Raw genomic sequence first — 26292 nt, 5'->3', positions numbered from 1 at the left:
ATAAGTCATAACGTCTGGGTCATATTCATTAGTGCACACCGTAGCAAAAGAAGGCAAAACACTTTTCAACAGACAACAAAAATGATGGCTTCTTATTGAACTACTTCAGGTAGTCCCTCCCTGTTTCGATCTGTTTTTTATTGAACTTGTTCATATTTTGCCAACAATTTAGAATTGGCTTTCACACAAAGGGTAGTGAATTTGACTGCAAAATCACGCGACACAGGTAGACTTTTTATTTTGCTCCATCTCTGTATTTGAGTTGCAAAACTGTCTTGAAATAACAAAAGAGCGCCTGTTGCCTTGTGTCTGTGATGGTACATATAAATGCTATATTTCAAACAACAGAGTTCTATTTCAGCGTTGTTTCCATGACACAAAAGTTGGCAAAAGGGGTCATAAACGGACTGACTGAAGAGTTCCGGTGATGAAATACTAGGAATTACCATCATTAATCTAATCCAATGTTATAATCGATAATCTGTCATTATGAGTGTGATTCATGCCATTTCATTCCTCAATATCTAACAAATCAATATTGAGCAAAATGTCTAATCTACTATTGATCTGTCTATCTATACTATCTATATATAGAGTTCAGAGTGATAACGGACTGTTCTTTTTTTGCAGGCAGTTCCAGCAGTCTGTCCGCACAGCTTCTTCTGTGAGCAGAGGAGGTTTTGGGGTGTCTGGGAAGATGTTCTTTGTGACAGGGGCCAAAAGTGCAGGAGGGGCATCATCGGGAGGAGGAGCGACGAGGTACAGTGTCACTCTGAAAATCACTCCAATTTAATAATTAATTTACATATATTTTATGCTGACATGCAGTGGAGGTTCCCCCAAGTAGGAAACAGACGATGGTTCTCCCCATTATTAAATTGAGGAACATTTCAAACGATTAAAGTAAAAAACAAGTATTCTTGTAAAATGAATTAAAATGGACTTGACCCCAATCCTGGTCTGACCACGACCTCAGGTCCATCTACCAGAAGTTCCGGGATGTTGACCTGCTGGACAAGAAGACGGTGACGGCTCTGAAAGCTGGAGAGGACCGGGCTATTCTCCTGGGCCTGGCCATGGTCACTGCGTCGATCATGATGTACTTTGTCGTGGGCATCACCATACTACGCTCTTACGCAGACAGGTATTGCACTATCAATCTGACAGTGGATCATTTTTTTGTCTATTTTGTAATTTTGGTGAACTCTGCTGTTGCTAATTCTCAAAGACTGCAATTCAATCAACCTGCCTTTAGTGTTTATGCAGTATGTTTGTTTGTCAGTATTTGTTGTGTGAACACTATGGCATAGCATGCCACAGTATTATGGAGGGTTATCAGTTATCAGTGCAAATGCAATGTTTAAACGCTAAATTGAAATGTGAAAATTACACATCTACCTCCGAGGGGTGTCTACTCTGTATTTTTATACCACAAAATCATTCTGCAATATTATTTGACCACAGAGATAAATATATGTTTACCTGCCGCTGTGTAAAATCCTACAATTACTTTTGAATTCTTCCCCTCATCTCTCCATATAGTGTGTGGACAGAGGAGAGTGTCTGTATTGTGGTCAACTCTACCATCATGGCAGACGTGAACTGCTCTTACAGCTGTGGCTCAGACTGCTGGAGAGGCTCTAAGTTCCCCTGTCTGCAGGTCTACGTCAGTGTCAACACCACGGGCAGGCTCAGCCGCTTATCTCACAATGAGGAGAGCTGGGAATCCAACTTTGAGGTGAACCGAGGGTCAGAATGGAGGCTGTGAATGACTGAATGGTTTGAAATCTATTGCTGTTGGCACAAGCCAGGGTCATGTGGGCCTGCTTCTTCCTGGTCACATGGTCAGGAAAACTCCTAGAGCTTTGCATGACTCATGATGCTCTATTTCCATGTTTAAGTCAACAGGAACACAAGTTTATTTGTACGAATAAATATTCACGTTGGGTATCTGGGGATGCTTACAAAGGCACGCAACCGGAAGGTTGCAAGTTCAAACCCTCGAGCTGACAAGGAACAAATCTGTCATTCTGCCCCTGAACAGACAGTTAACCCACTGTTCCTAGGCCGTCATTGAAAATAAGAATTTGTTCTTAACTGACTTGCCTAGTTAAATAAAGGTAAAAAAAAATAAATTAAGGGACCTGAACTAACATCATTCCCACCAACTTTTCTCTTTCCAGTGTTTCTACGTACCAAAGTGCCACAAGGACACTGCAGCCATGCACCACATGATCGTGAACATCTCAGAACGCCTGAAGCCGCACCAGCAGGTGCCCTGCTATTACGACCCCAGCGACCAGCAGGAGAGCGCCCTCTTGACCCGACTGTACGACCACAGCGCCGTCTTCTACTCGCTCTTCTGGCCCTCCTGCATGCTCACGGGGGGCACTGCCATAATCTTCATGGTCAAACTCACCCAGTACCTCTCCATTATGTGTGAGCAGGTAGTCAAGATCAAGAGGTGAAGCTTGCTAGCGCAGTAACTGAGAGCGACAAACATGGTCTCCAGTCCAGACAGATAATGACATGAAAGGGATTGTTTTAACCTAATGACCCTGTGACCTCTTGTAATGTCGCTCTCTCAACACTGAGACATTTAGAACAGGTGGCTTGATTTGCTTCTGTTCTACTTACGGACTGTTGCAAATTGAATGTGAAAGGAATGTTCTGAAATGGACATCTAAGCAGCTAAATTAATGTATGACCTCTGTTGCCTGAAAAGCAACATGCATGCATGTATAGTAGTGGGAAGTAGTTTGGGGGTGGGGACAAACCTTTAGCCCGTGCTGATGCTGCAGATGGCTATATCGGTCTGCTAATACAGGACTATTAAAGGCCCAGTGCACTACTTTTGTGATTTCATTTTTTAATTCAGATTTTTCAGGGGGTGCTGCAGCACCCTCAGCAACCCTGCTTCCCCCAGCTATGCATACATGTCAGAATATGCAACCTTTTCACAGAAATGAATAGGCTATTTTAATGTTGTTGTTTATCTACCTTGTCATATGCACAGGATACACAATACAATGAAATGCTTACTTGCAGGTTCCCGCTCGACAATGCGACCACAATAAGAAATACTTAAATGATTTGCAGACTTTGAACGCAGGGCTCTAACATAAAGTTGGGTACCCTCTCTTACAATACTACATTTGGAGTAATGTTGAGCACGTGTCCTTTATCTCACAGACGACAATGCCGAGCAAAATTTGTGCTGACGGAATGAGACAGAGTTCATTCTCCCAAATTGTACACTGTTGAAGATAATTGTTCATGACCTACTGTGTTGAGCAAAGTTAAAACCTTGTGCAGTTCCTGTATGTCATTTTTGCAGAAGAGGGTTAAAGACCATTGTCGAAATACCCGAACTAGCTAGAATATGCTGAATCTAATGTGGAAATTGCTGAATGAGAGCATCAACATATTTTAGGGGTCAGCCATAGATTATCTTATTTGCAGTTATTACCATTTTATTGTTCAGTCTGTCATACAAAAATTGTGCTATGCAAAAATGTGTCTCTGATGACAACCAAGGAAAGTTGCTACATCATGTTTATTTTTTATACATTTTGCTCTGTATGCAATAAATTACCTCAATAACATATTGATGCAGTTATGACTTCCCATGGTGAGGCATATCAAAATTAAATAAATAATCTGACGGTAAATCTAGTGCATTTCTACAATCAAGCAATTGTTTACAAATGATGCAACTGTAATACACCCTACCTTCTTGTTCAGAATTTCTTAGAAATTAGCCCAATTAAAGCTTTCTTGCTTTAAAAAAAAAAAAAAAAAATTCTCACTGTCACTGGGCAGATTTCCTTTGAGGGCATTTGGCATGACAGAGCCTTTCTCTGCCTTTCCTTGTTTGAGACAAACTTTGCCCCTGGCTTTGCATAGGACTGGCTTTGGATGGAAATAGACCTTGTATGGATTCATCACATCTTTGACATTGTCGGTTTCACTGGTTATCACACGTGTTGTTTACTTGGCGTCTCTTGGGGTGTGCCGCTTTTATTTCAGGACTGTGTTTTCTTACAAATATTTGTTAGTGTTTTAACACTTTTTAATAGTATGTCAAATGTTTAAAATGCTGTTGGTGAGATGGCATAAATTGTTTGAATAGAAGACAGAAAGAACATTCTATGCATCATGTCTTCCGAGGTCAAAAGCCCGATGCCATGGTCGTCACTAGTTTCTATAGCCACAAAGTCCTAAACCCCGCCCATTTCTAAAAATGTATATTCTTAAAATTGTATTTTAAACCTAAACCTAATCCTAACCTAAACCACACTGCCAACCTTATGTTCAACCCTAACCTTATATTAAGACCAAACAGCTGTATATATCTTCTTTTGTCAATTTGGATTTTGTGGCTATAGAAGCTAGTGGAAACCGCCAGGCAGGCAGCTTTGTCAAACGAACATTAAGCTCTCTGACCAGCGGCTTGCGAGCAATCAAAATGACGTTTTTTCGATATTCAGCTGGGCATCACGACATGGAATGTAATGGACTTATTAATTGGGAAAACATTCATATTGACAGCGAAAGACGTCTTTGTTGAGAAACCGGACTGTCCCGACATTTGGATGGAGTAGCAAGCCAGCGCTACGACTGAGGGCGAGAGGTCTAGAACGGGTAGGAAGGAATATGGTTTGTTTAGCTAGCTAGCTCACAGTTGCCTCATTTGCTAGCTGTTCTCGGGAGAAAGTTGCATGTTATGACTGAAAACAGGGCGTTACTTGAGCGAGACGATAACCAAACTAATATTTGCCTGCAAATGCCAGGTATTTTGTTATAAAATAGAAAATGGTGTCAAAAGACAATCATAACTAATAAATACATAATTTAACGAGACGACAACACGGCTAGTTGTAAATATGATGAGGCATTGACATTGGACATTGAGCTTGTGCCAGCTAGCCTAGCTAAGTCTGCACAAACAACTAGCTTGCTAATGGCTAACGTAGCGGTTTGTTAGCTAGCTAGCGGCACCGGTGTTTTAGTTAGCTAAGTTTAACCCTGTCACTCACTAGCTATAGATGCATTCTAGTGAGCAAATAACAATTGCCGGTTAGTTCTCAAACGTGTGCCATCCTAATATACCCATAGGACAGAATTAATGATGTTACAACATTCTCTAAACCGCTAACTGTTAGTTAGCATGCTAGGTAGCTACTTCATTAACTAGCTAACTACAGTCTTCCTGTTCCACAACTTGTGACACTTCGCTTCACCACTGTTAGTTTGTCAGATTACACAGTGAGTGACCTGTCAACCTCTCCACGTAGCTATCAAATTGTCTATTGTTATGTAAAATATTTTCTTCGAGCAACATCTGTCCAAGAGGAACTGTAGTTTCCTGCTTGAGCTGTCCCCATGCATTTCCATTTTTTTTGGACAATGAACAATATAACTTATTATTTTATAATGTAGTGTAAGCAACTGCCTGCTATAATATGATAGTTATTAGTGAGCACTTGCACTCAATGCCTCTGCTCTCATTAAACATATTTAGTAGCTAACTATCTCATGCAGAATGGACATTTTATAAATGGGTCACTGCATCTTATGTAATTGCCTCTCTCTCTCCAGCTGGTAGACCCAACTCATTGTAATTATTAGCATAGTGAGGAGCAGCCGACCCGACCACCATGCCTCCCAGGCCATCTTCGGGGGAACTATGGGGCATGCACTTGATGCCCCCAAGCATCATGGTGGACTGCCTTCTCCCCAATGGGATGATTCTGACATTGGAGTGCACACGTGAGGCCACACTCATTTCAGTGAAACACGAACTCTTCAAGGAGGCCAGGAAGTATCCGCTCCACCACCTCCTACAGGAGGAGACCTCCTACATCTTTGTCAGCGTTACCCAAGAGGCTGAGAGAGAGGAGTTCTACGATGAGACGAGGAGACTGTGTGACCTAAGGCTTTTTCAGGCCTTCCTGAAAGTCATCGAGCCAGTAGGCAACCGAGAGGAGAAAATACTCAACCGAGAAATTGGTATGTCTCTTGTATTCTTTATACAAAGTCACTGACGTCGCATAAGCACACAGAGAATGGTGTGACCTCAGGCCGTTTTCAAATCAAGCCCTCAAATTTCATGAATACTGAGAGGATAAAGCTTGATAAAATGTAGCTGTAGAAGTGCATTAATTTTTTTGTTTTTTTGTGCAGGTTTTGCCATAGGAATGCCGATATGTGAGTTTGACCTGGTCAAGGACGCAGAGGTCCAGGACTTTAGAAGGAACATATTAAATGTCTGCAAGGAGTCTGTGGACCTCCGAGACACTAACGGACCCATCAGTAGAGCGTTGTACGTCTACCCTCCCAATGTAGAGTCGTCAGTAGAACTACCTAAGCACATCTTCAATAAGCTTGACAAAGGTAGGACATGGGAGACACAATTAAGTTTTGGGGTCTGTGGCAAAGGGAAAATAGCACAGCCACGTACAGCCTAAATTTGTATCAAAATAGCCTATTGTAAGCATTGACAGAACCACCATCCACTTGTTTTAAATACATGTTTGGTGACGTGTGATGTTTCGGGGTGGATGGTGGAAGACTTGAACTTACATTTACTTGGCTTACCACGTTATGATACTTTAATAACACGTTTATTCCTCTTTCCCTCCAGGTCAAATCATAGTGGTCATATGGGTCATCGTGTCACCGAGCAACGACAAGCAGAAGTACACGCTGAAGATCAACCATGACTGCGTGCCGGAGCACGTGATCGCAGAGGCCATCCGCAAGAAGACACGTAGCATGCTGCTGTCCCACGAGCAGCTCAAGATGTGCGTGCAGGAGTATCAGGGCAAGTACATCCTCAAGGTGTGCGGCTGCGACGAGTATCTGCTGGAGAAATACCCCCTGAGTCAATACAAGGTAAACACACACTGCTCTGATGCCTACTCCATATCTTGAATAGGGATACATTCAAACATCTGTAGTTAGTCTCTTGCCTGTGTGTTTTTTGAGCGAATCGAAAGAAGAAATTCCCAAATAAGGCTTTTTTTGACGACAGTCTGTGATTTGAAACTTTGTCTTTGAAAAAGAATGTTGGGGACATTCTTTCTTTGAATCCTGTCTGTAGCATGTTTGAATGACTGTCCAATGACTAGCTAGTAGAGGTCGACAGAGTGTAATTTTTCGCCGATACCGATTATTGGAGGACCCAAAAAAGCCGATACCGATTAATCTGACATGTTTATTTATTTAGTTGGTATAATGACAATTACAACAGTACTGAATGAACACTTATTTTAACTTAATATAATACATCAATACAAATCTATTTAGCCTCAAATAAATAATGAAACATGTTCAATTTGGTTTAAATAATGCAAAAACAAAGTGTTGGAGATGTAAAAGTGCAATATGTGCCATGTAAAAGTTCCTTGCTCAGAACATATGAAAGCTGGTGGTTCCTTTTAACATGAGACTTCAATATTCCAAGGTAAGAGGTTTTAGGTTGTAGTTATAGTATTTATAGGACTATATCTCTATACCGTTTGCATTTCATATACCTTTGACTATTGGATGTTCTTATAGGCACTTTAGTATTGCCAGTGTAACAGTATAGCTTCTGTCCCTCTCCTCGCCCCTACCTGGGCTCGAACCAGGAACACTTCGACAACAGCCACCCTCGAAGCAGCATTAACCATGCAGAGCAAGGGGAACAACTACTCCAAGTCTCAGAGCAAGTAACGTTTGAAACGCTATTAGCGCGCACCCCGCTAACTAGCTAGCCATTTCACATCGGTTACACCAGCCTAATCTTGGGAGTTGATAGGCATGAAGACATAAACAGCGCAATGCTTGAAGCACAGGGAAGAGCTGCTGGCAAAACGCACAAAAGTGCTGTTTGAATGAATGCTTACAAGCCTGCTGGTGCCTACCATCGCTCAGTCAGACTGCTATATCAAATCATAGACTTAATTATAATGTAACACACAGAAATGCGAGCCTTTGGTCATTAATATGGTCAAATCCTGAAACTGTCATTTCGATAACAAAACGTTTATTCTTTCAGTGAAGTACGGAATCGTTCCGTATTTTATCTAACGGGTGGCATCCATCAGTCTAAATATTCCTGTTACATTGCACAACCTTCAATGTTATGTCATAATTACGTAAAATTCTGGCAAATTAGTTCGCAACGAGTCAGGCGGCCCAAACTGTTGCATATACCCTGACTCTGCGTGCAAAATGAACGCAAGAGAAGTGACACAATTTCACCTGGTTAATATTGCCTGCTAACCTGGATTTCATTTATCTAAATATGCAGGTTTAAAAATATATACTTCTGTGTATTGATTTTAAGAAAGGCATTGGTGTTTATGGTTTTGTTAAATCATCCCCCTGCGTTGCATCGATTATATGCAACGCAGGACACGCTAGATAAACTAGTTATCATCAACCATGTGTAGTTATAACTAGTGATTATGATTGTTTTTTATAAGATAAGTTTAATGCTAGCTAGCAACTTACCTCTTACTGCATTCGCGTAACAGGCGGGCTCCTCGTGAGGCAGGTGGTTAGAGCGCTGGACTAGTAACAGAAAGGTTGCAAGATCGAATCCCGGAGCTGACAAGGTAAAAATCTGTCGTTCTGCCCCTGAACAGGCAGTTAACCCACTGTTCCGAGGCCGTCATTGAAAAGAAGAATGTGTTCTTAACTGACTTGCCTAGTTAAAAAAGGTGTAAAAACAAATCGGCCAAATCTGTGTCCAAAAATGCAGATTTCCGATTGTTATGAAAACTTGAAATCGGCCCTAATTAGTCGTCCATTCCGATTAATCGGTCGACCTCTACTAGCAAGCAATGTTACATAGGTAATAGCAACTGTGCAAAACAATGTTTTCCATTCTTTGCATGTTTAATACCTCTCGCTTGGTGTAGCGTCTAATGTCTATTGCCTTTCCTTCCCAGTACGTGAGGAGTTGCATCATGCTGGGGCGCATGCCCAACCTCATGCTAATGGCAAAGGACAGCCTGTACTCACAGCTGCCCATCGATACCTTTACCATGCCCTCGTATGCCCGCCGCATCTCCACGGCCACTCCCTACATGAACGGCGAGACGGCCACCAAGTCTCTGTGGACCATCAACGGCACTCTGAGGATAAGGATACTGTGTGCCACCTACGTCAATGTCAACATCAGGGACATTGACAAGGTACTGTACTTGAGGACCTTTGGGTGGTGTTCACTAGGGCGTATCAAAATGTTTTGCAACGGAAAACAAAAACCCATGTTCTTATTAAACAAGTTCAAGAAGAACCTCCCTGTTTCCCCCAAAACAATCCTCACTGATCCCGGTTGTCACTTCTGTTCAGTGCATGTCCTCGTGGAGAATGGAACTACATTTTAGATCACGTTTGGGGCCCAAATGTTCTGGATGTCATTGTTGTTTTTAGTAGTGCAATAAAGGTTTTCTGTCAAAGACATCTATGTAAATTATTCATGTGTGTCTCTGCTATTGATTTAGATCTACGTCCGGACTGGGATTTACCACGGTGGGGAGCAGCTGTGTGACAACGTGAACACTCAGCGCGTGCCATGCTCAAACCCCAGGTATGCCATCCTGCATCCATAATAAATTACTTTCTTAATGAAGTACTTGCTAAATCACATAGCCTACTTAATGTTAGCTTCATAGAGATGTCTGTTTGAGATAATGTTTTTGTTGTACATCCAAGGTGGAACGAGTGGCTGAACTACGACATGTACATTCCAGACATCCCCCGCGCTGCCCGACTCTGTCTGTCAATCTGTTCTGTGAAAGGGAGGAAGGGGGCCAAAGAGGTGAGCTCTCCCTCCTGCCCACCGGTTTCAGGAATTTGTTGTTTCTGACAGAAAATAGTTACTTTGGTTTGACCAAAGTATCAATAGTGTAAATCAGGTCTTTGGCCCCCAGGTATTTTGAGTTAATGTCGTTGTTACTGTTGTCATGGAGGCTGGAGGGAAACAGCTTTTGGGCCTGATGTGACCTCCGGGCCGCCAGTCAGTTTGCGATCCCTGGTGTAGATTAATAATGATTGGGGAATACATGGAGATGTGGAAAAAGTAAATGAATTGGGTGTTTGGGTAGTGTAATTGATATGAACAGTACCACTCACTTTCCTGGCTTTGACAAATCCTACTTGTGTGTCACATGCGTTTTTCTTTGCACAACAATAGCTTTCAATCTCGTACTTGTATAGCTTGGGATTCTATATCCTCTTTATACATTTTTAACCTCGATTTACATTGATCCCAATTTCAATGCAACTCCATACATTGACTACAATCCCTCATTGTGCTAATGTTGCTGCAGGAGCACTGTCCACTAGCCTGGGGAAACATCAACCTGTTTGATTACACCCATACGCTGGTGGCTGGAAAGATGGCCCTCAACCTATGGCCCGTGCCCCATGGCCTGGAAGACCTGCTCAATGCTATCGGAGTCACCGGCTCCAATCCGAACAAGGTCTGAGGTGTTGGCTGGCTAGCTAGCTAGCTAGCTACACACGCATATGGAAAGACATGCATTGGATCTAACACACACACACACACACAGAGCTACAGTTAGAAATAATCTGCATCTCCCCTCTCACTGTCTAAGCCTCTTATCCATCTTTATTAATTACTCATTGACACACAAGTTAATCCCACAATAATATGGTGCCGTTGTTCTCATAAGCCCTTTTGGATGACCCCAAATGACCTTTCCATTATATTGCTCTGGGCCCACAGGAAACCCCTTGCCTGGAGCTGGAGTTTGACCACTTCAGTAACCCAGTGAAGTTCCCCGACATGCCGGCCATCGAGGAGCACGCCAACTGGAACATATCCCGGGAGCTGGGCTTCAACTATTGCCACACCGGTTTGGTAAGTCCCAAGTGTTTTTGTTTGGTTTAAGTCAATATTGACATTGTATGTTAATCTGTTGTAATGATTTAACCTTTTCACGTATGAGTTCCAAATATCTTGTGTAACAGTCGCACAAGTGTATTTAAAAAAAAAAAATGTTATGCTCGTGATGTCTGAATGTACTCACTGTTACAAAATGTGATTGTTACACAGCAGGACAGTTAACCCGTGCTGCCCTCAAACCAAGGCACGCTGCCTACTAATTATCTATAGGCTATGTCAATTAAATCATTTTTGGACAGGTTTAATTTTCTAACAGTTGAGGTGTGTTCCGCCTCTTTATTAATTCACAAAAGAAGTAGCCCATTTCACTGTTGTTGACAATTTATGTTTGAAGCTTTGTGTTTAAAAAAAATTTAATAGATGATTCAATGTGTTATTTCATAGTTTTGATGTCTTCACTATTATTCTACAATGTAGAAAATAGTAAAAATAAAGAAACCCTTGAATGAGTAGGTGTGTCAACTTTTGACTGGTACTGTATGTTTTCAGGTACTGGTGACAAATCATGCATTCTGATTCTTGCATAGATTGTAATGGACACATGATGTGTGTAAAATGCTTTTTTTTTGTTGAATGGTTGTTCTTATTATGATGCGCTAAGCTATTTGCCAGCTATGTGTGGCACCATGTTCGTTGCCATTATACAATGCATTCTGGTTGTCAGACCAAAGATGTTATACATTTTTTTTTTTTTAAACGAGGTGATGGGATAGTTCACTTGACTGATGGAACTCTGAAAAATATGTGGTCAAATCGTGACGTCAGTGATATTCAGGTCGGAAAGTCTGAGCTCTAGAAAGAGGCCTGAGTTCCGAGTTGGAATTCAGAGTTGGCATTTTTCCCAGCCTGAGCTCCCCCCTAAGTTAACAGTTGTCTTCAATGCACTAAAATCGGATGTCTGAGATTTCAGAGTTCCCATGAATGTGGCATCCGATTGTATCTATGGTACCTCAGGGTTTTTATTTATTTATTATGAACTTCTGTGTTTGCCCCCCTTTTATTGATAAAGTCCTCATCATAGTAATATTTCCTGCATCATAAACCCCCTCCCTAAAAAGGGTTTCATCCGTGTTTAACTTTCGCGCTACAGTTAGGCTAGCTTGTATTTGTAGTGATGATCTGTGAGGTGATAATGTTTTACATCAAACAGTTTGGCCACTTTTCAGAACATTACAAATAAGTTCATATTTTTCAGGCAATGGGATCAGCCATCTTTGACTTTGACTACAAGATGCAAATAAACAAAGGCATTCTCGGATTAGGGAGTTTTCGCTTGTCAAACATAAACCAACATGGCTGCCATCATAAAGAATTTAGCTGCTGATAGCTTAGCTCCCACGCATCTCTTTTCTAAACAATATTAGTCCCTTGTGCTTACCAGAGATGTGGTACATTGTAAACAAGTCTAGCTGTTAAGTTAGTGGCTTTTTTTTTCTTTCAGCAAAACCTGTTATTTATACTGGTTTATGTAATGACTGTGGATGTGTTCCGTATGATTGGCTGAAGTTCACATTTAGGGATAAAGTTGTAAAGACCTTTTATTTCCCATCAGTACACAACATTATTTAGATGCTTTTCAGACAACAATACTGGTTAGATGTGTTTGTTACAACATACGTTTGGTTGCTACTGTTTCAATCACATATTTGCAACGGTACGCTGCAGGGACCACTCAACAATTATCACAAATGTGATCGTACATGTCAAAGGGTTAATGCTGTTGACAAGTTGTGTGTGTGTGTGTGTGTCTACTAGAGATGCCCCAGGAGACACTGGTGACATGTTCATGAGGCACAAAACATGAACAAAATGCTTTGAACCAGGTGTGAACCAGGTGTGAACCGGTGTGTCCAATATCAACTCAGGTTTCGTTTTCTATTGCGAAACCTTTTACAACTGAGTGATTATTGAACGTGACCCTGCTTTCCACCAGTACTGTAGTTTTAATAAGCATCATAATGTTCTCTATTGCAGAGTAACAGACTGGCAAGGGACAACCCTCTGACGGACAGCGACAACGAACAGCTGCGCCTGGTGTGTAACAGAGACCCACTGTCTGAAATAACTGAGCAGGAGAAGGACTTCCTCTGGAGGCACAGGTATTACTCTGTGTGCTTTATCAACAAATACATATATTTATATTATGAAAAAAGCATAAACAAAACCCATGTAAGATTTATCCAACATTTCTTACACCTGAAATAGTTTGGTTACTTGCTCAAGGTACTGGTTATAATAATATGTGTGCTGCTCATGATTTGAGAAGTGTGTGATCTTAATGGAGGAAAGCAATTTTCTACATTCAAATTTTTGCTATTTTTCTCTTACTGTAGACATTACTGTGTCAGTATCCCGGAGATACTGCCCAAGATTCTCCTGGCAGTGAAATGGAACTCCAGGGATGAGGTTGCACAGGTAAACAGTCTCTTGTTTCAATTGCTGTCTTTATAGCCTACCATGGCAAGGGGACATTTGATATACACTGAACAAAAATATAAACACAACAATTACAGTTCATATAAAGAAAACGGTCCATTTAAATAAATTGGGCCCTAATCTATGCATTTCACATGACTGCGAATACAGCTATCCTTTAAGTAGGGGTGTGGAAAACCAGTCAAATCAAAGTTTATTTGTCACGTGCGCAGAATACAACAACCTTACAGTGAAATGCTTACTTACAGGCTCTAACCAACAGTGCAAAAAAGGTTTTAGGTGAAAAATAGGTAAGTAAAGAAATAAAACAGTAAAAAGACAGGCTATATACAGTAGCAAGGCTATAAAAGTAGCGAGGCAAACATACAGACACCTGTTAGTCAGGTTGATTTGAGGTAGTATGTAGATATGGTTAAAGTGACTATGCATATATGATGAACAGAGAGTAGCAGTAGCGTAAAAGTGGGGGTGGTGGGTGGGACACAATGCAGATAGCCCGGTTAGCCAATGTGCGGAAGCACTGGTTTGTCGGCCCAATTGAGGTAGTATGTACAGTGAGGGGGAAAAAAGTATTTGATCCCCTGCTGATTTGATACGTTTGCCCACTGACAAAGAAATGATCAGTCTATAATTTTAACGGTAGGTTTATTTGAACAGTGAGCGACAGAATAACAAAAATCCAGAAAAACGCATGTCAAAAATGTTATAAATTGATTTGCATTTTAATGAGGGAAGTAAGTATTTGACCCCCTCTCAATCAAAGATTTCTGGCTCCCAGGGGTCTTTTTTATACAGGTAACGAGCTGAGATTAAGAGCACACTCTTAAAGGGAGTGCTCCTCCTCCTGTGTAAAAGACACCTGTCCACAGAATCAATCAATCAGATTCCAAACTCTCCACCATGGCCAAGACCAAAGAGCTCTCCAAGGATGTCAGGGACAAGATTGTAGACCTACACAAAGCTAGAATGGGCTACGAGACCATCGCCAAGCAGCTTGGTGAGAAGGTGACAACATTTGATGCGATTATTCGCAAATGGAAGAAACACAAAATAACTGTCAATCTCCCTCGGCCTGGGGCTCCATGCAAGATCTCACCTCGTGGAGTTGCAATGATCATGAGAACGGTGAGGAACAGCCCAGAACTACGCGGGAGGATCTTGTCAATGATCTCAAGGCAGCTGGGACCATAGTCACCAAGAAAACAATTGGTAACACACTACGCTGTGAAGGACTGAAATCCTGCAGCGCCCGCAAGGTCCCCCTGCACAAGAAAGCACATATACATGCCCGTCTGAAGTTTGCCAATGAACATCTGAATGAGTCGGAGGACAACTGGGTGAAAGTGTTGTGGTCAGATGAGACCAAAATGGAGCTCTTTGGCATCAACTCAACTCGCCGTGTTTGGAGGGGGAGGAATGCTGGCTATGACCCCAAGAACACCATCAAACATGGCGGTGGAAACATTATGCTTTGGGGGTGTTTTTCTGCTAAGGGGACAGGACAAATTCACCGCATCAAAGGGACGATGGACGGGGCCATGTACCGTCAAATCTTGGGCAAAAACCTCCTTCCCTCAGCCAGGGCATTGAAAATGGGTCGTGGATGGGTATTCCAGCATGACAATGACCCAAAACACACGGCCAAGGCAACCAAAGGAGTGGCTCAAGAAGAAGCACAAGGTCCTGGAGTGGCCTAGCCAGTTTCCAGACCTTAATCCCATAGAAAATCTGTGGAGAGAGCTGAAGGTTTGAGTTGCCAAACGTCAGCCTCAACCTTAATGACTTGGAGAAGATCTGCAAAGAGGAGTGGGACAAAATCCCTCCTGAGATGTGTGCAAACCTGGTGGCCAACTACAAGAAACGTCTGACCTCTGATTGCCAACAAGGGTTTTGCCACCAAGTACTAACTCATGTTTTGCAGAGGGGTCAAATACTTATTTCCTTCATTAAAATGCAAATCAATTTATAACATTTTTGACATGAGCTTTTCTGGATTTTTTTGGTTATTCTGTCTCTCACTGTTCAACTAAACCTACCATTAACATTTTAGATTGATCATTTCTTTGTCCGTGGGCAAATGTACAAAATCAGCAGGGGATCAAATAATTTTTTCCCTCACTGTACATGAATGTATAGTTAAAGTGACTGCATATATGATAAACAGAGTAGCAGCAGTGTAAAAAGAGGGGTTGGGGGGCCACACAATGCAAATAGTCTGGGTAGCCATTTGATTACCTGTTCAGGAGTCTTATGGCTTGGGGGTAAAAACTGTTGAGAAGCTTTTTTGTCCTAGACATGGCACTCCGGTACGTCTTTCCATGCGGTAGTAGAGAGAACAACCTATGACTGAGGTGGCTGGGGTCTTTGACAATTTTTAGGTCCTTCCTCTGACACCGCCTCGTGTTGAGGTCCTGGATGACAGGCAGCTTCACCCCAGTGAGGTACTGGGCCGTACGCACTACCCTCTGTAGTGCCTTGTAGAGGCCGAGCAATTGCCGTACCAGGCAGTGATGCAACCAGCTGTAGAACCTTTTGAGGATCTCAGGACCCATGCCAAATCTTTTTAGTTTCCTTAGGGGTAATAGGCTTTGTCGTGCCCTCTTCACGTCAGTCTTGGTGTGTTTGGACCATTATAGTTTGTTGTTGATGTGGACACCAAGGAACTTGAAGCTCTCAACCTGCTCCACTACAGCCCCGTCAATGAGAATGGGGGCATGCTCGGTCCTCCTTTTCCTGTAGTCCACAATCATCTCCTTAGCCTTGGTTACATTGAGGGATAGGTTGTTATTCTGGCACCGCCAGGTCTCTGACCTCCCTATAGGCTCTCTTCGTTGATCAGGCCTACCACTGTTGTGTCGTCTGCAACCTTAATGATGGAGTTGGAGTCATGCCTGGCCATGCAGTCATGGGTGAACAGGGAGTACAGGAGGGGCCTGGGCACGCACTCCTGGGGAGCTCCAGTGTTGAGGATCAGCGTGGCAGATGTGTTGCTACCTACCCTCACCACCTGGGGGCGGCCCGTCAGGAAGTCCAGGATCCAGTTGCAGAGGGAGGTGTTTAGTCCCAGGATCCTTAGCTTAGTGATGAGCTTTGAGGGTACTATGGTGTTGAACGCTGAGCTGTAGTCAATGAATAGCATTCTCACACAGTTGTTGTTTTTGTCCAGGTGGGAAAGGGCAGTGTTGAGTGCAATAGAGATTGCATGGATCTGTTTGGGCGGTATGCAAATTGGAGTGGGTCTAGGGTTTCTGGGATAATGGTGTTAATGTGAGCCATTACCATCCTTTCAAAGCACTTACTTACTCACGTTGGCTACAGAGAGCTTGATCACACAGTCGTCCGGAACAGCTGATGCTCTCATGCATGCCTCCGTGTTGCTTGCCTCGACGCAAGCATAGAAGTGATTAAGCTCGTCTGGTAGGCTCGTGTCACTGGGCAGCTCGTGGCTGTGCTTCCCTTTGTAGTCTGTAATAGTTTCCGAGCCCTGCCACATAAGACGATCGTCGGAGCCAGTGTAGTATGATTCAATCTTAGCCCTCTTGACGCTTTGCCTGTTTGATTCTTCGTCACAGGGCATAGCAGGATTTCTTGTAAGCTTCCGGGTTAGAGTCCCGCATCTTGAAAGCGGCAGCTCTACCCTTTAGCTCAGTGCGAATGTTGCCTGTAATCCATGGCTTCTGGTAGGGGTATGTACTGTCACTGTGGGGACGACGTCCTCGATGCACTTATTGATAAAGCCAGTGACTGTGGTGTACTCCTCAATGCCATCGGAAGAATCCAGGAACATGGTCCAGTCTGTGATAGCAAAACAGTCCTGTAGTTTAGCATCTGCTTCATCTGAACACTTAAAAAAAAAAATATAGACCGAGTCACTGGTACTTCCTGCTTTAATTTTAGCTTGTAAGCCGTAATCAGGAGGATAGAGTTGTGGTCGGATTTACCAATTTTCAGCTTCCAGGAATTGTGTACAGATCCTTGCGACATGGGGCTGTGCATTATCATGCTGAAACATGAGGTGATGGGGGGCAGTTGGATGGCACGACAATGGGCCTCAGGATCTCGTCACAGTATCTCTGCAGTCAAATTGCCATCGATAAAATGCAATTGTGTTCGTTGTCCGTAGCTTATGCCTGCCCATACATAACACCACCGCCACTGTAGGATACTCTTGTTCACAACGTTGACATCATCAAACCGCTCGCCCACACAACGCCATACACACCATCTGCCCAGTACAGTTGAAATCGGGATTCATCTGTGACGAGCACACTTTTCCAGCATGCAAGTGGCCATCAAAGGTAAGTATTTTTCCACTGAAGTTGGTTACAACGCCAAACTGCAGTCAGGTCAAGACCCTGGTGAGGACAATGAGCACACAGATAAGCTTCCCTGAGTCGGTTTCTGACAGTTGGTGCAGAAATTCTTTGGTTGTGCAAACCCACAGTTTCATCATCAGTCCGGGTGACTGGTCTCAGACGATCCCCCAGGTGAAGAAGCCGAATGTTGCGGTCCTGGGCTGGCGTGGTTACACGTGGTCTGCGTTTGTGAGGCCAGTTGGCCGTACTGCCAAATAATCTAAAATGATGTTGGAGGAGGCTTATGGTAGAGAAATTAACATTCAATTCTCTGGCAACAGCTCTGGTGGACATGCCAGTCGCACGCTCCCTCAACTTGAGACATCTGGCATTGTGACACAACTGCACATTTTAGTGGCCTTTTATTGTCTCCAGCACAAGTTGGAGCAGTGTAATGATCATGCTGTTTAATTAGTCAGCTTCTTGATATGCCACACCTGCCAGATGAATGGATTATCTTGGCAAAGGTGATATTTTAGAGAAATGTGCATATATAAGTTTATATATGCACATTTCTCTAAAATATCACCTTTGCCAAGATAATCCATTCATAATCCACTCTGGGATGTTTTATGTGTTGCGTTTATATTTTAGTTCAGTGTACATTAATTTAATACAGGGTGTGTTGGTAAATTTAGATTGCACTCTGGGCATTTGTAATTTCAGAGTGTTGTCAGATTGTCTGTCTGTAAATTAAGAGCGTTTCACTCTGAGCGTTCAGAGCGCGGAGTAAGGTTGATCCAAGCGTTCTTACCTTACAACGGCAGTCTAGCCCCCAAGCTAATGTTGGCTGGCTTGCTAGCTACTTCCAGACACAAATGAGGACACCTCACTCTGACAATTTGACTCGCCCTAGCAGAGCTGGTTAGGCTGTTTTCATGTTATCTAGAATCTTGGTTACGGTCACTGTGCTGCTGGCAACAATTTAATTATGTTTTTATGCTGATGTTTACTGACACTGGTCATCTTCAACGGGTGTTGCACATTTGTAAATTCATCAGTTAATCTGTACTTTGGCACACTCAGATGAGTGCTCTGAAATTGGAGTAGATAGCTGGAGTGAATTTACAAGCGTAGCCAGAGTGAATTTACGAACACACCCACAGTTTTCTCATTTAACCATTGGATGCCATTTTTGACGGTCATGTCATCCGTTTTGTTTTCCAGTTTGTTCCTCTGACTTTGATTTCAATTTATATACTTTTCCAATTTTTTTAATCTTTGTTCCAGATGTATTGCCTTTTAAAGGACTGGCCAGCCATAAAGCCAGAACAAGCCATGGAGTTGCTGGACTGCAACTTCCCCGATCCCATGATCCGAGACTTTGCTGTGAAGTGCCTTGAAAAATACTTAACGGACGACAGACTCTCTCAATACCTCATTCAGCTGGTCCAGGTACAATAATAAGACCCACTCTTCGTCTGTAATGAATCAAGAGATGGGGTGTGGCTTGTCTATTCTATTCACATACCATTCTTGGATTCAACATGTCTGTCACTGACTGTCAGCTTGATGTGTTTTTGAATGGCTTTGACACCTACGTTTGACAGTGTTTTAATTATTTGACACCACATAAAGAATTCAATATGACCCCTCAGGCTAACCGCTTTCTTTTACATGGTGGCTTCTAATCCTATCAGATGCATTTTATTTGGGTGTGTGTTCTGAACATACTGTATTTCTGGCCACCAGGTTCTGAAGTACGAGCAGTACCTCGATAACCCACTGGCCCGCTTTCTGCTGAAGAAGGCTTTGACCAATCAGAGGATAGGCCATTTCTTCTTTTGGCATCTCAAGTGAGTTTGATTTCTGTTTGTTTCCATACTAGTCCACTAGCCTTATGGTGTTTATGAAACCAAATGTGTGTGTTGTGGATTGCTTGAATTTGCCTTAGGCAGTCAGAATTCCATTCTGCTGGTGTAAAATCTTGTAGAACATGCTTAATTTCTGCATTTTAAGGTTTACGTAAAGAAAAGGCTTACAGAGGTTACATTGATTGAGAAAAGTCTTGCTAGTACATTTGTATAGGGGTGCACAATCGCATAAGTTGTTCTCTCTGCCTCCAGGTCTGAGATGCACAACAAGACAGTGAGCCAACGTTTTGGTCTGCTGCTGGAGTCCTACTGCCGGGCCTGTGGCATGTACCTGAAGCACCTGAGCAGACAGGTGGAGGCCATGGAGAAGCTCATCAACCTCACAGACCTCCTCAAGCAGGAGAAGAAGGACGAGGCCCAGAAGGTAACGTTTGCGACGTGATCAAGGCCTTTCCACTTCCCACCCTAATATGGAAGCCTCAATTGATCAGTCTTTTTTGTGATCATGTTTTTCTCTTACTTACAACAAGATTGTAAGCAACTACTTGTAAGCAAACTAGATACTAAGCAAAAAGGAGTGTGGAACTGCTATAAAGGCCTCCTTGGTCTTCAGGACTATGGACTCCCTACACTTGCAGTAAAGTGAAGCGTGTGCTCTCTCGCTCTCTCTCTGCCCTCAGGTTCAGATGAAGTTCTTGGTGGAGCAGATGAAAAGGCCTGACTACATGGATGCCCTACAGAGCTTCACCTCTCCGCTCAACCCAGCTCACCAGCTGGGAAACCTCCGGTACTACTCACAGTAGACTTAACCACGAACGTCCACATATTCTTCTGAATGTTTAAAGAAAGAAACCAAGAAATGTGTCCTGTGAAATTCCGGTTTAATGACAGGCTGTACTGTGTTCAAAATGTTTTCTTAACGTTATTCTGAGTCTGTGTTGATACGTTTGCCATCTCTTTCAGCTTGGAAGAGTGCCGGATGATGTCATCGGCCAAACGGCCTCTGTGGCTCAACTGGGAGAATCCCGACATGATGTCAGAGCTGCTCTTCCAGAGCAACGAGATCATCTTCAAAAATGGAGACGGTACATTTTGCTAATGCAAAACTAATCGCCCCACCCCCTTGACTCACAATGGACACACTAGACAATAAACATGCTTACTGAATCCCATTTTGCCCTGGCACCGATTCATATTGCATTAGTGTGATCAAAGCTTAGACTCCTCATCTTGCTATTTCACTCTCACCTCTCCTTCAGATCTGAGGCAGGACATGCTGACTCTGCAGATCATTAGGATAATGGAGAACATCTGGCAGAACCAGGGGCTTGATCTCAGGTACTAGTCTCTGTATCCGCTTAACGCAGCAGCACGCATAAATAGTCCATTACACCCTTCATGTTCTTTTCCTTGATGGCAGGAGCCTAAAATTAGGAGTGACTCGTCTGATCCGTTAAACATTGAGTCCATGACTTTCCGTAGGAGCTAATAATGTCAACTCTGAACTGGAAGCTAGTGTAGCCTAAATGAGATACGAAACGGCGGAATGTAGGTCGATTGAAAGTCGGGTTGATTTTTGAAGGGAGTGAATGTATAGCTTCCATAGGTAGGCCGTCATTGTAAATACGAATTTGTTCTTAACTGACTTGCCTAGTTAAATTAATCAGGGAAATGAATTGTTACTTCCAGATTAGGAGTAATATTTCTTAGATCTGTATCATATTGTACTGATCACATCCCAATCTCCGTTGGTGGATTGACCGTCAGGATGCACTTCTGATTGAACCGAAGGAATCTATGCATGTCTATCTAGATGGAATGACTGGTAGATGAATAATGTATCGATGAAAGACTGTAGCCATGGTAGACCTACCGGTCATCCTATTTGGTTGTTTTTGTCCCCAGGATGTTGCCGTACGGCTGCCTGTCCATCGGCGACTGCGTGGGCCTGATCGAGGTGGTGAGGAACTCCCACACCATCATGCAGATCCAGTGTAAAGGAGGCCTGAAGGGGGCGCTGCAGTTCAACAGCCACACGCTGCACCAGTGGCTCAAGGACAAGAACAGGGGAGAGATGTGAGCACTAGGCTACGTTCCAATAGCCACAACAGCATAGCATACGTCTTAGAATGCATGACCAGTAGGCCTTCATTCCTACTTCTACATGGTGTTCTTCTAAGCTATGCTAGCTGCTAAACGCTTTGTCATGCTAGATTATGTGGTTAGAAATATTGGGTGTATATTAAGGAATAGACTGTCACATGGGGGGGGTTAATCCTTGAAAGGGCAAAAGTATCCACGAATTGCTTATAAGTGGAATGTACTGTATTCTTATAAAATGCCTTATGGATGTCTTTCTTTAGCTTCAACAGGATTGTTGTAGTTTCATGTCTTTGGTCTAATGACATATACCCATTGACATGTGTCCAGGTATGACCAGGCCATTGACTTGTTCACACGGTCGTGTGCGGGATACTGCGTAGCCACCTTCATCCTGGGGATCGGTGACCGACACAACAGCAACATCATGGTCAAAGATGATGGACAGGTACTTCACAGACTCAGGGTTGCAAAATTCTAATATGTTTCCCTAAATTACCTAGTTTTCCAGAAATCCTGATATGAAGATTTCTGGAATTACATAGGAAATATGGGAATCCTCCACCAGGATCTATGGGAAAATTACTGGAATTTTGCAACCCTACAAAGACATGTTTTTTTTTCTTTCTCTTGACGTTCCCTGGTTATAGGAGGCCTGTCAGCAGTTTTTGTGATGCTCTTTGTTTTGTCTTTTCTCCTTGCAGCTATTCCACATCGACTTTGGCCATTTCCTGGATCACAAGAAGAAGAAGTTTGGCTACAAGCGAGAGCGGGTGCCTTTTGTCTTGACACAGGACTTCTTAATCGTTATCAGCAAAGGAACCCAGGAGTGCACAAAAACCAGGGAGTTTGAGAGGTACAGTATCTGTATTTTTGTTAATGTTAACTTTCCTATCAGTGAATATTAGGGATTAGATTCACTACTCTGAAGTGCAAGGCAGTGTTTTTAAAAAAGGCTACATGGGGGAACTCTGACTACATTTAGCTTTTAATTGATCTGAACCTGAAATTGTGATATAGAATGATATCATTGCTCTACTGGTAATACATTACAATGTTATTAATCCCCTCAGGGGCCATTTTGAAGCACAGTTATTAGCACAAAAACACATGCTTCCTAACCCAGCTAGGTTCACAAATGTCCTCCCACTCCCCCAGGTTTCAGGAGATGTGCTACAAGGCCTACTTGGCCATCCGGCAGCACGCCAACCTCTTCATCAACCTGTTCTCTATGATGCTGGGCTCCGGCATGCCCGAGCTGCAGTCGTTCGACGACATCGCCTACATCCGTAAGACCCTTGCCCTGGACAAGACGGAGCAGGAGGCCCTGGACTACTTCATGAAGCAGATGAATGACGCACACCACGGCGGCTGGACCACCAAAATGGACTGGATCTTCCACACCATCCGCCAGCACGCCATGAACTGAGAGGTTCCATAGGCCTGGAGAGCCACAGCAACGCAGAGAGGACAAGGGCGGATCTCGACACCATCCGCTAGCTAAGCTCGCCATGAGCAGAGATGGCAGAGCAGACTGGGCTAGCGCCCATGAATATAGATATGAATGGATAGAGCTGTTGGATGAAGTGAAAGGCTAGAACGGGTCTCTAAATCATCCGCTAACTTATGAACCCATCCGTTAGAAGTGTGCCAACTGGATATTAGGGATGCACCGATGGGGGAAATTATGGGCTGATACGATAATCATATTTTTGGGCCGTTATTTTTCCCGTATTGGTATTGCAATATGGCCATAAAGTTTTCTCCTTGTAAATTTAGGGGACCAATCATGATTACAAACAATTTGATGACGGCTGATCTCTATTTTATTATCAGTCGATAGTGATATGAAGGGTGATCTATTGCTTTATCGGCCAATATATCACGTCTACTGATATGCGGGCCGATTTTAAAAAGAAAGAAAAAAAAGATTGTCATCCGATATTGTGCATCCCTAAATAGCGTACCCCATCCACTAGTTTACTATGGACAGAGTGGATCTCTAGCCTACATTCTGCTAGCATGCCAGGACACCATGAAGGCCTGCCCAGGGTCATGTTCATTAGGGCATGCAACAGAAAGTGAACAATTGTTTCTTATTGGACAAATCATGGCAGTCTGTTTTCTTCCGCTTGGAGCCCAATGAACACTACCCAGAATACCACCAGCATTGTTAAATCCCAGTGGTGCATGGTTAACAGACACGAGGATGTCCGTTCATCATCTGCTGTCAATTTTAAGGCTAGCAAGCAGAACTTTCTGACCCATGTTTGATCTCAAGTGACGATTACAGTGTCCCCTCAGATTGAAACAGTCATGTTTCGTGACCTCAAGTATGACATTTTGTACAGAAGTATCCCAATGGTCTCGTATCCATACTGTGCACATATTATTCTGAGTCTTTATTTTCTACTGAGCCAAAGTACTAAAATATATATATATATCTCACCCACCCATACACACACACACACACACACCCCCGACAGCTTAGTTATCGGTCTTACCGTGGGAATGAGTCACTACTATTCCAATCCCTGTGTATCTTCTGTGTAGCACTGATCTCTAACATTTGTATTTGTTTGTCAGTGTTACGACGCGTGTGGAGCATTCAGGTGCAAAATGGCTGCCGTCCAGCACCGTTGGCTGCAACGCAGACGTTTTGGATGACCGACAGAAAAGAACTGTAAAGTCCTTTTGCGACGCCCAGATGAAATAGATATTCAAATTCATCCTCGTTCTGTTTTTATTGGTTGCTTTGTTTTTAAAGGGAAAGGGGGGGGGGGGCGAAAAGGATGTGCAATGTTATAGAATGCCGTGCTGTTACACTATGCAAATTGTGATATTTATGTACTGTACTATAGACTTGTAATACTGGTGTCAAGGCAAAGTAGGGTCAAGAGATGGGAGTATCTCTGAATTGTGCATATACACCGCATTAAGGGTGTCTCAACTATGTACAGACAGTACACAGAAGACAAATGTACAATTATGCACTGTGACAGTATCACTTCTCTTCCCTAACAGGGTGACTCTGGAAGAACTGAAAAAAGGCTATTGTACCCTGCCTTTCACTTTAGGAAACTAATGAAAAGAAACAACCCACAGGTCGGAAAACTATCAGTGAAACATCTAAACAGACATTTTAGGAAGCGTTTGAAACCATTTTTTTTTAACTGAATTGGAATTTGTTTCACCCTGTCTTTATAAAATTCAAGTATGTATAGATTAGACACTATTCCAGACTTCCTCAGCATTCTCTTTTCATATGAACTCCCTATACAGTAAAGTTTTTTTTTTTTTTTTTTTTTTACTGATGTGAATGTGGTTTTCCCTTCAAGTGTCTTTTTCTGTTCCCTTCCCCGACAACTTCCCTTGTAAGTGTGGATCCTGCAGTTTGCTCATTGCATAGAGCTAGGTTATTAGTCAGTTGTATGCCAGCTTCACCAAATGATTTACTGTGTGTGTTTCTGTACAGGTTACAGACTGTTGGGCAGGACCCAGTCAAAACGAGACAACTACAATACCCATAGTACATACACTATGCAAGAGCTATCATAAATGTTTCTTTTCATTTTTGTTGTGGGAAATGTCATCCTTTTCTCTTACTAGTGTTTACTTGAAGTTCATGTTAATTACCTTTTTTTGTTACTGGTGAGGTACAATGGCACACCATGAAGAGAACTGCTACTTTGTGCAAATCACTTTCCTTGAATAACTCTAGAGGTAATATATTTTTGTATTCTAAATGTAGACAAACTCAAAATATAATCGCTAACCCTCCCAAAAACATTGGACTTATGCATAATACATCCTTTTACACCCCAGTAGACAGCTTGTTGTCGTTGAAATGAGAAACGAGTGACGAATGAATGAAGGAGGGAAATGTATCTAGTGGAGTTTCACTGAAGGTCTGCTGCTCTGACTGAGTACAGTGTAAAAGCACAATGGTGAAAAGCTATCCTGCATGTTTTTAAAGCTGATATTCTTATCTAGCTATTCATCTTTGTAAATATTGTTTGACCTGTAGTATGCACTAATTAATCTTTCATACTCATTCATTTTACCATGTCTGGAAATAACCCTGTATTCATTCACTCATTGTACTGTTTAATACAAATAAAAAATTTCTGTATCCCTGTCATATTTTGAGAACCAATGCATTTAATTTCTTATTTGCCTCTTACCATCTTACCATGATAATTAAAAAGGACAATATAAAAACTCAGTTAATCCTACATCGTTTCAGTAATATCTAACCTCGTCCCCATATATTGACAGAGAAATGCGGCTAGTTGATTAGAGTACCTGCTTTGACTAACCATACTAGGAAAAAGGTACCTTCAAGTCAGCTTATTCAGCACAGGTGGTTGGTGCCACCTTAATTGGGGAGAAGGGGCTAGTGGTAATGGCTAGAATGGTATTCCATTCGCTCAGTTCCAGACATTATTATGAGCCAGCCTCCACTACTATTCAGTCATACAGTGGGATTCCCTGCAGCCCTTGTGCATAGATTTAAAAAAAAATCCAGGACAAGGTGGATAATGTAGTTATTTCCATTTCCTACTACATCAACCCATAGACTCCCTTCCTTACAGTGGGGATCACCTACACAGTATGTTATCTCCATGTCCTTTCACTGGATACATTCAATACACATTGT

General features: G+C 42.6%; 2 protein-coding genes across 2 annotated transcripts; both read left to right on the top strand.

Annotated features, from left to right (window-relative positions):
- The first annotated feature begins 441 nt into the window (after nt 1–441).
- LOC110530053 (calcium-activated potassium channel subunit beta-2) lies at nt 442–2849 on the top strand. Its single transcript, XM_090181887.1, has 4 exons — nt 442–759; nt 977–1144; nt 1543–1738; nt 2184–2849. The coding sequence occupies exons 1-4, from the start codon at nt 503–505 to the stop codon at nt 2466–2468; spliced, it is 906 nt and encodes a 301-aa protein (XP_090038013.1). The 5' UTR covers nt 442–502; the 3' UTR covers nt 2469–2849.
- A 1390-nt stretch (nt 2850–4239) lies between these two features.
- On the top strand, nt 4240–25773 carry LOC110530052 (phosphatidylinositol 4,5-bisphosphate 3-kinase catalytic subunit alpha isoform). Its single transcript, XM_021612832.3, has 21 exons — nt 4240–4644; nt 5602–6012; nt 6187–6396; nt 6647–6897; nt 8943–9188; nt 9501–9586; nt 9712–9817; nt 10329–10481; nt 10748–10882; nt 12902–13026; nt 13261–13342; nt 18949–19113; nt 19411–19514; nt 19785–19956; nt 20213–20319; nt 20496–20617; nt 20792–20870; nt 21438–21608; nt 21963–22080; nt 22337–22488; nt 22791–25773. The coding sequence occupies exons 2-21, from the start codon at nt 5661–5663 to the stop codon at nt 23059–23061; spliced, it is 3207 nt and encodes a 1068-aa protein (XP_021468507.1). The 5' UTR covers nt 4240–4644; nt 5602–5660; the 3' UTR covers nt 23062–25773.
- Nucleotides 25774–26292: the final 519 nt, after the last annotated feature.

The sequence above is a fragment of the Oncorhynchus mykiss genome, chromosome 8, assembly GCF_057628025.1.
Source record: "Oncorhynchus mykiss isolate SJ-2025 chromosome 8, ASM5762802v1, whole genome shotgun sequence".
Lineage (NCBI taxonomy): Eukaryota > Metazoa > Chordata > Actinopteri > Salmoniformes > Salmonidae > Oncorhynchus > Oncorhynchus mykiss.
This window is presented reverse-complemented; position numbering and strand designations above follow the sequence as displayed.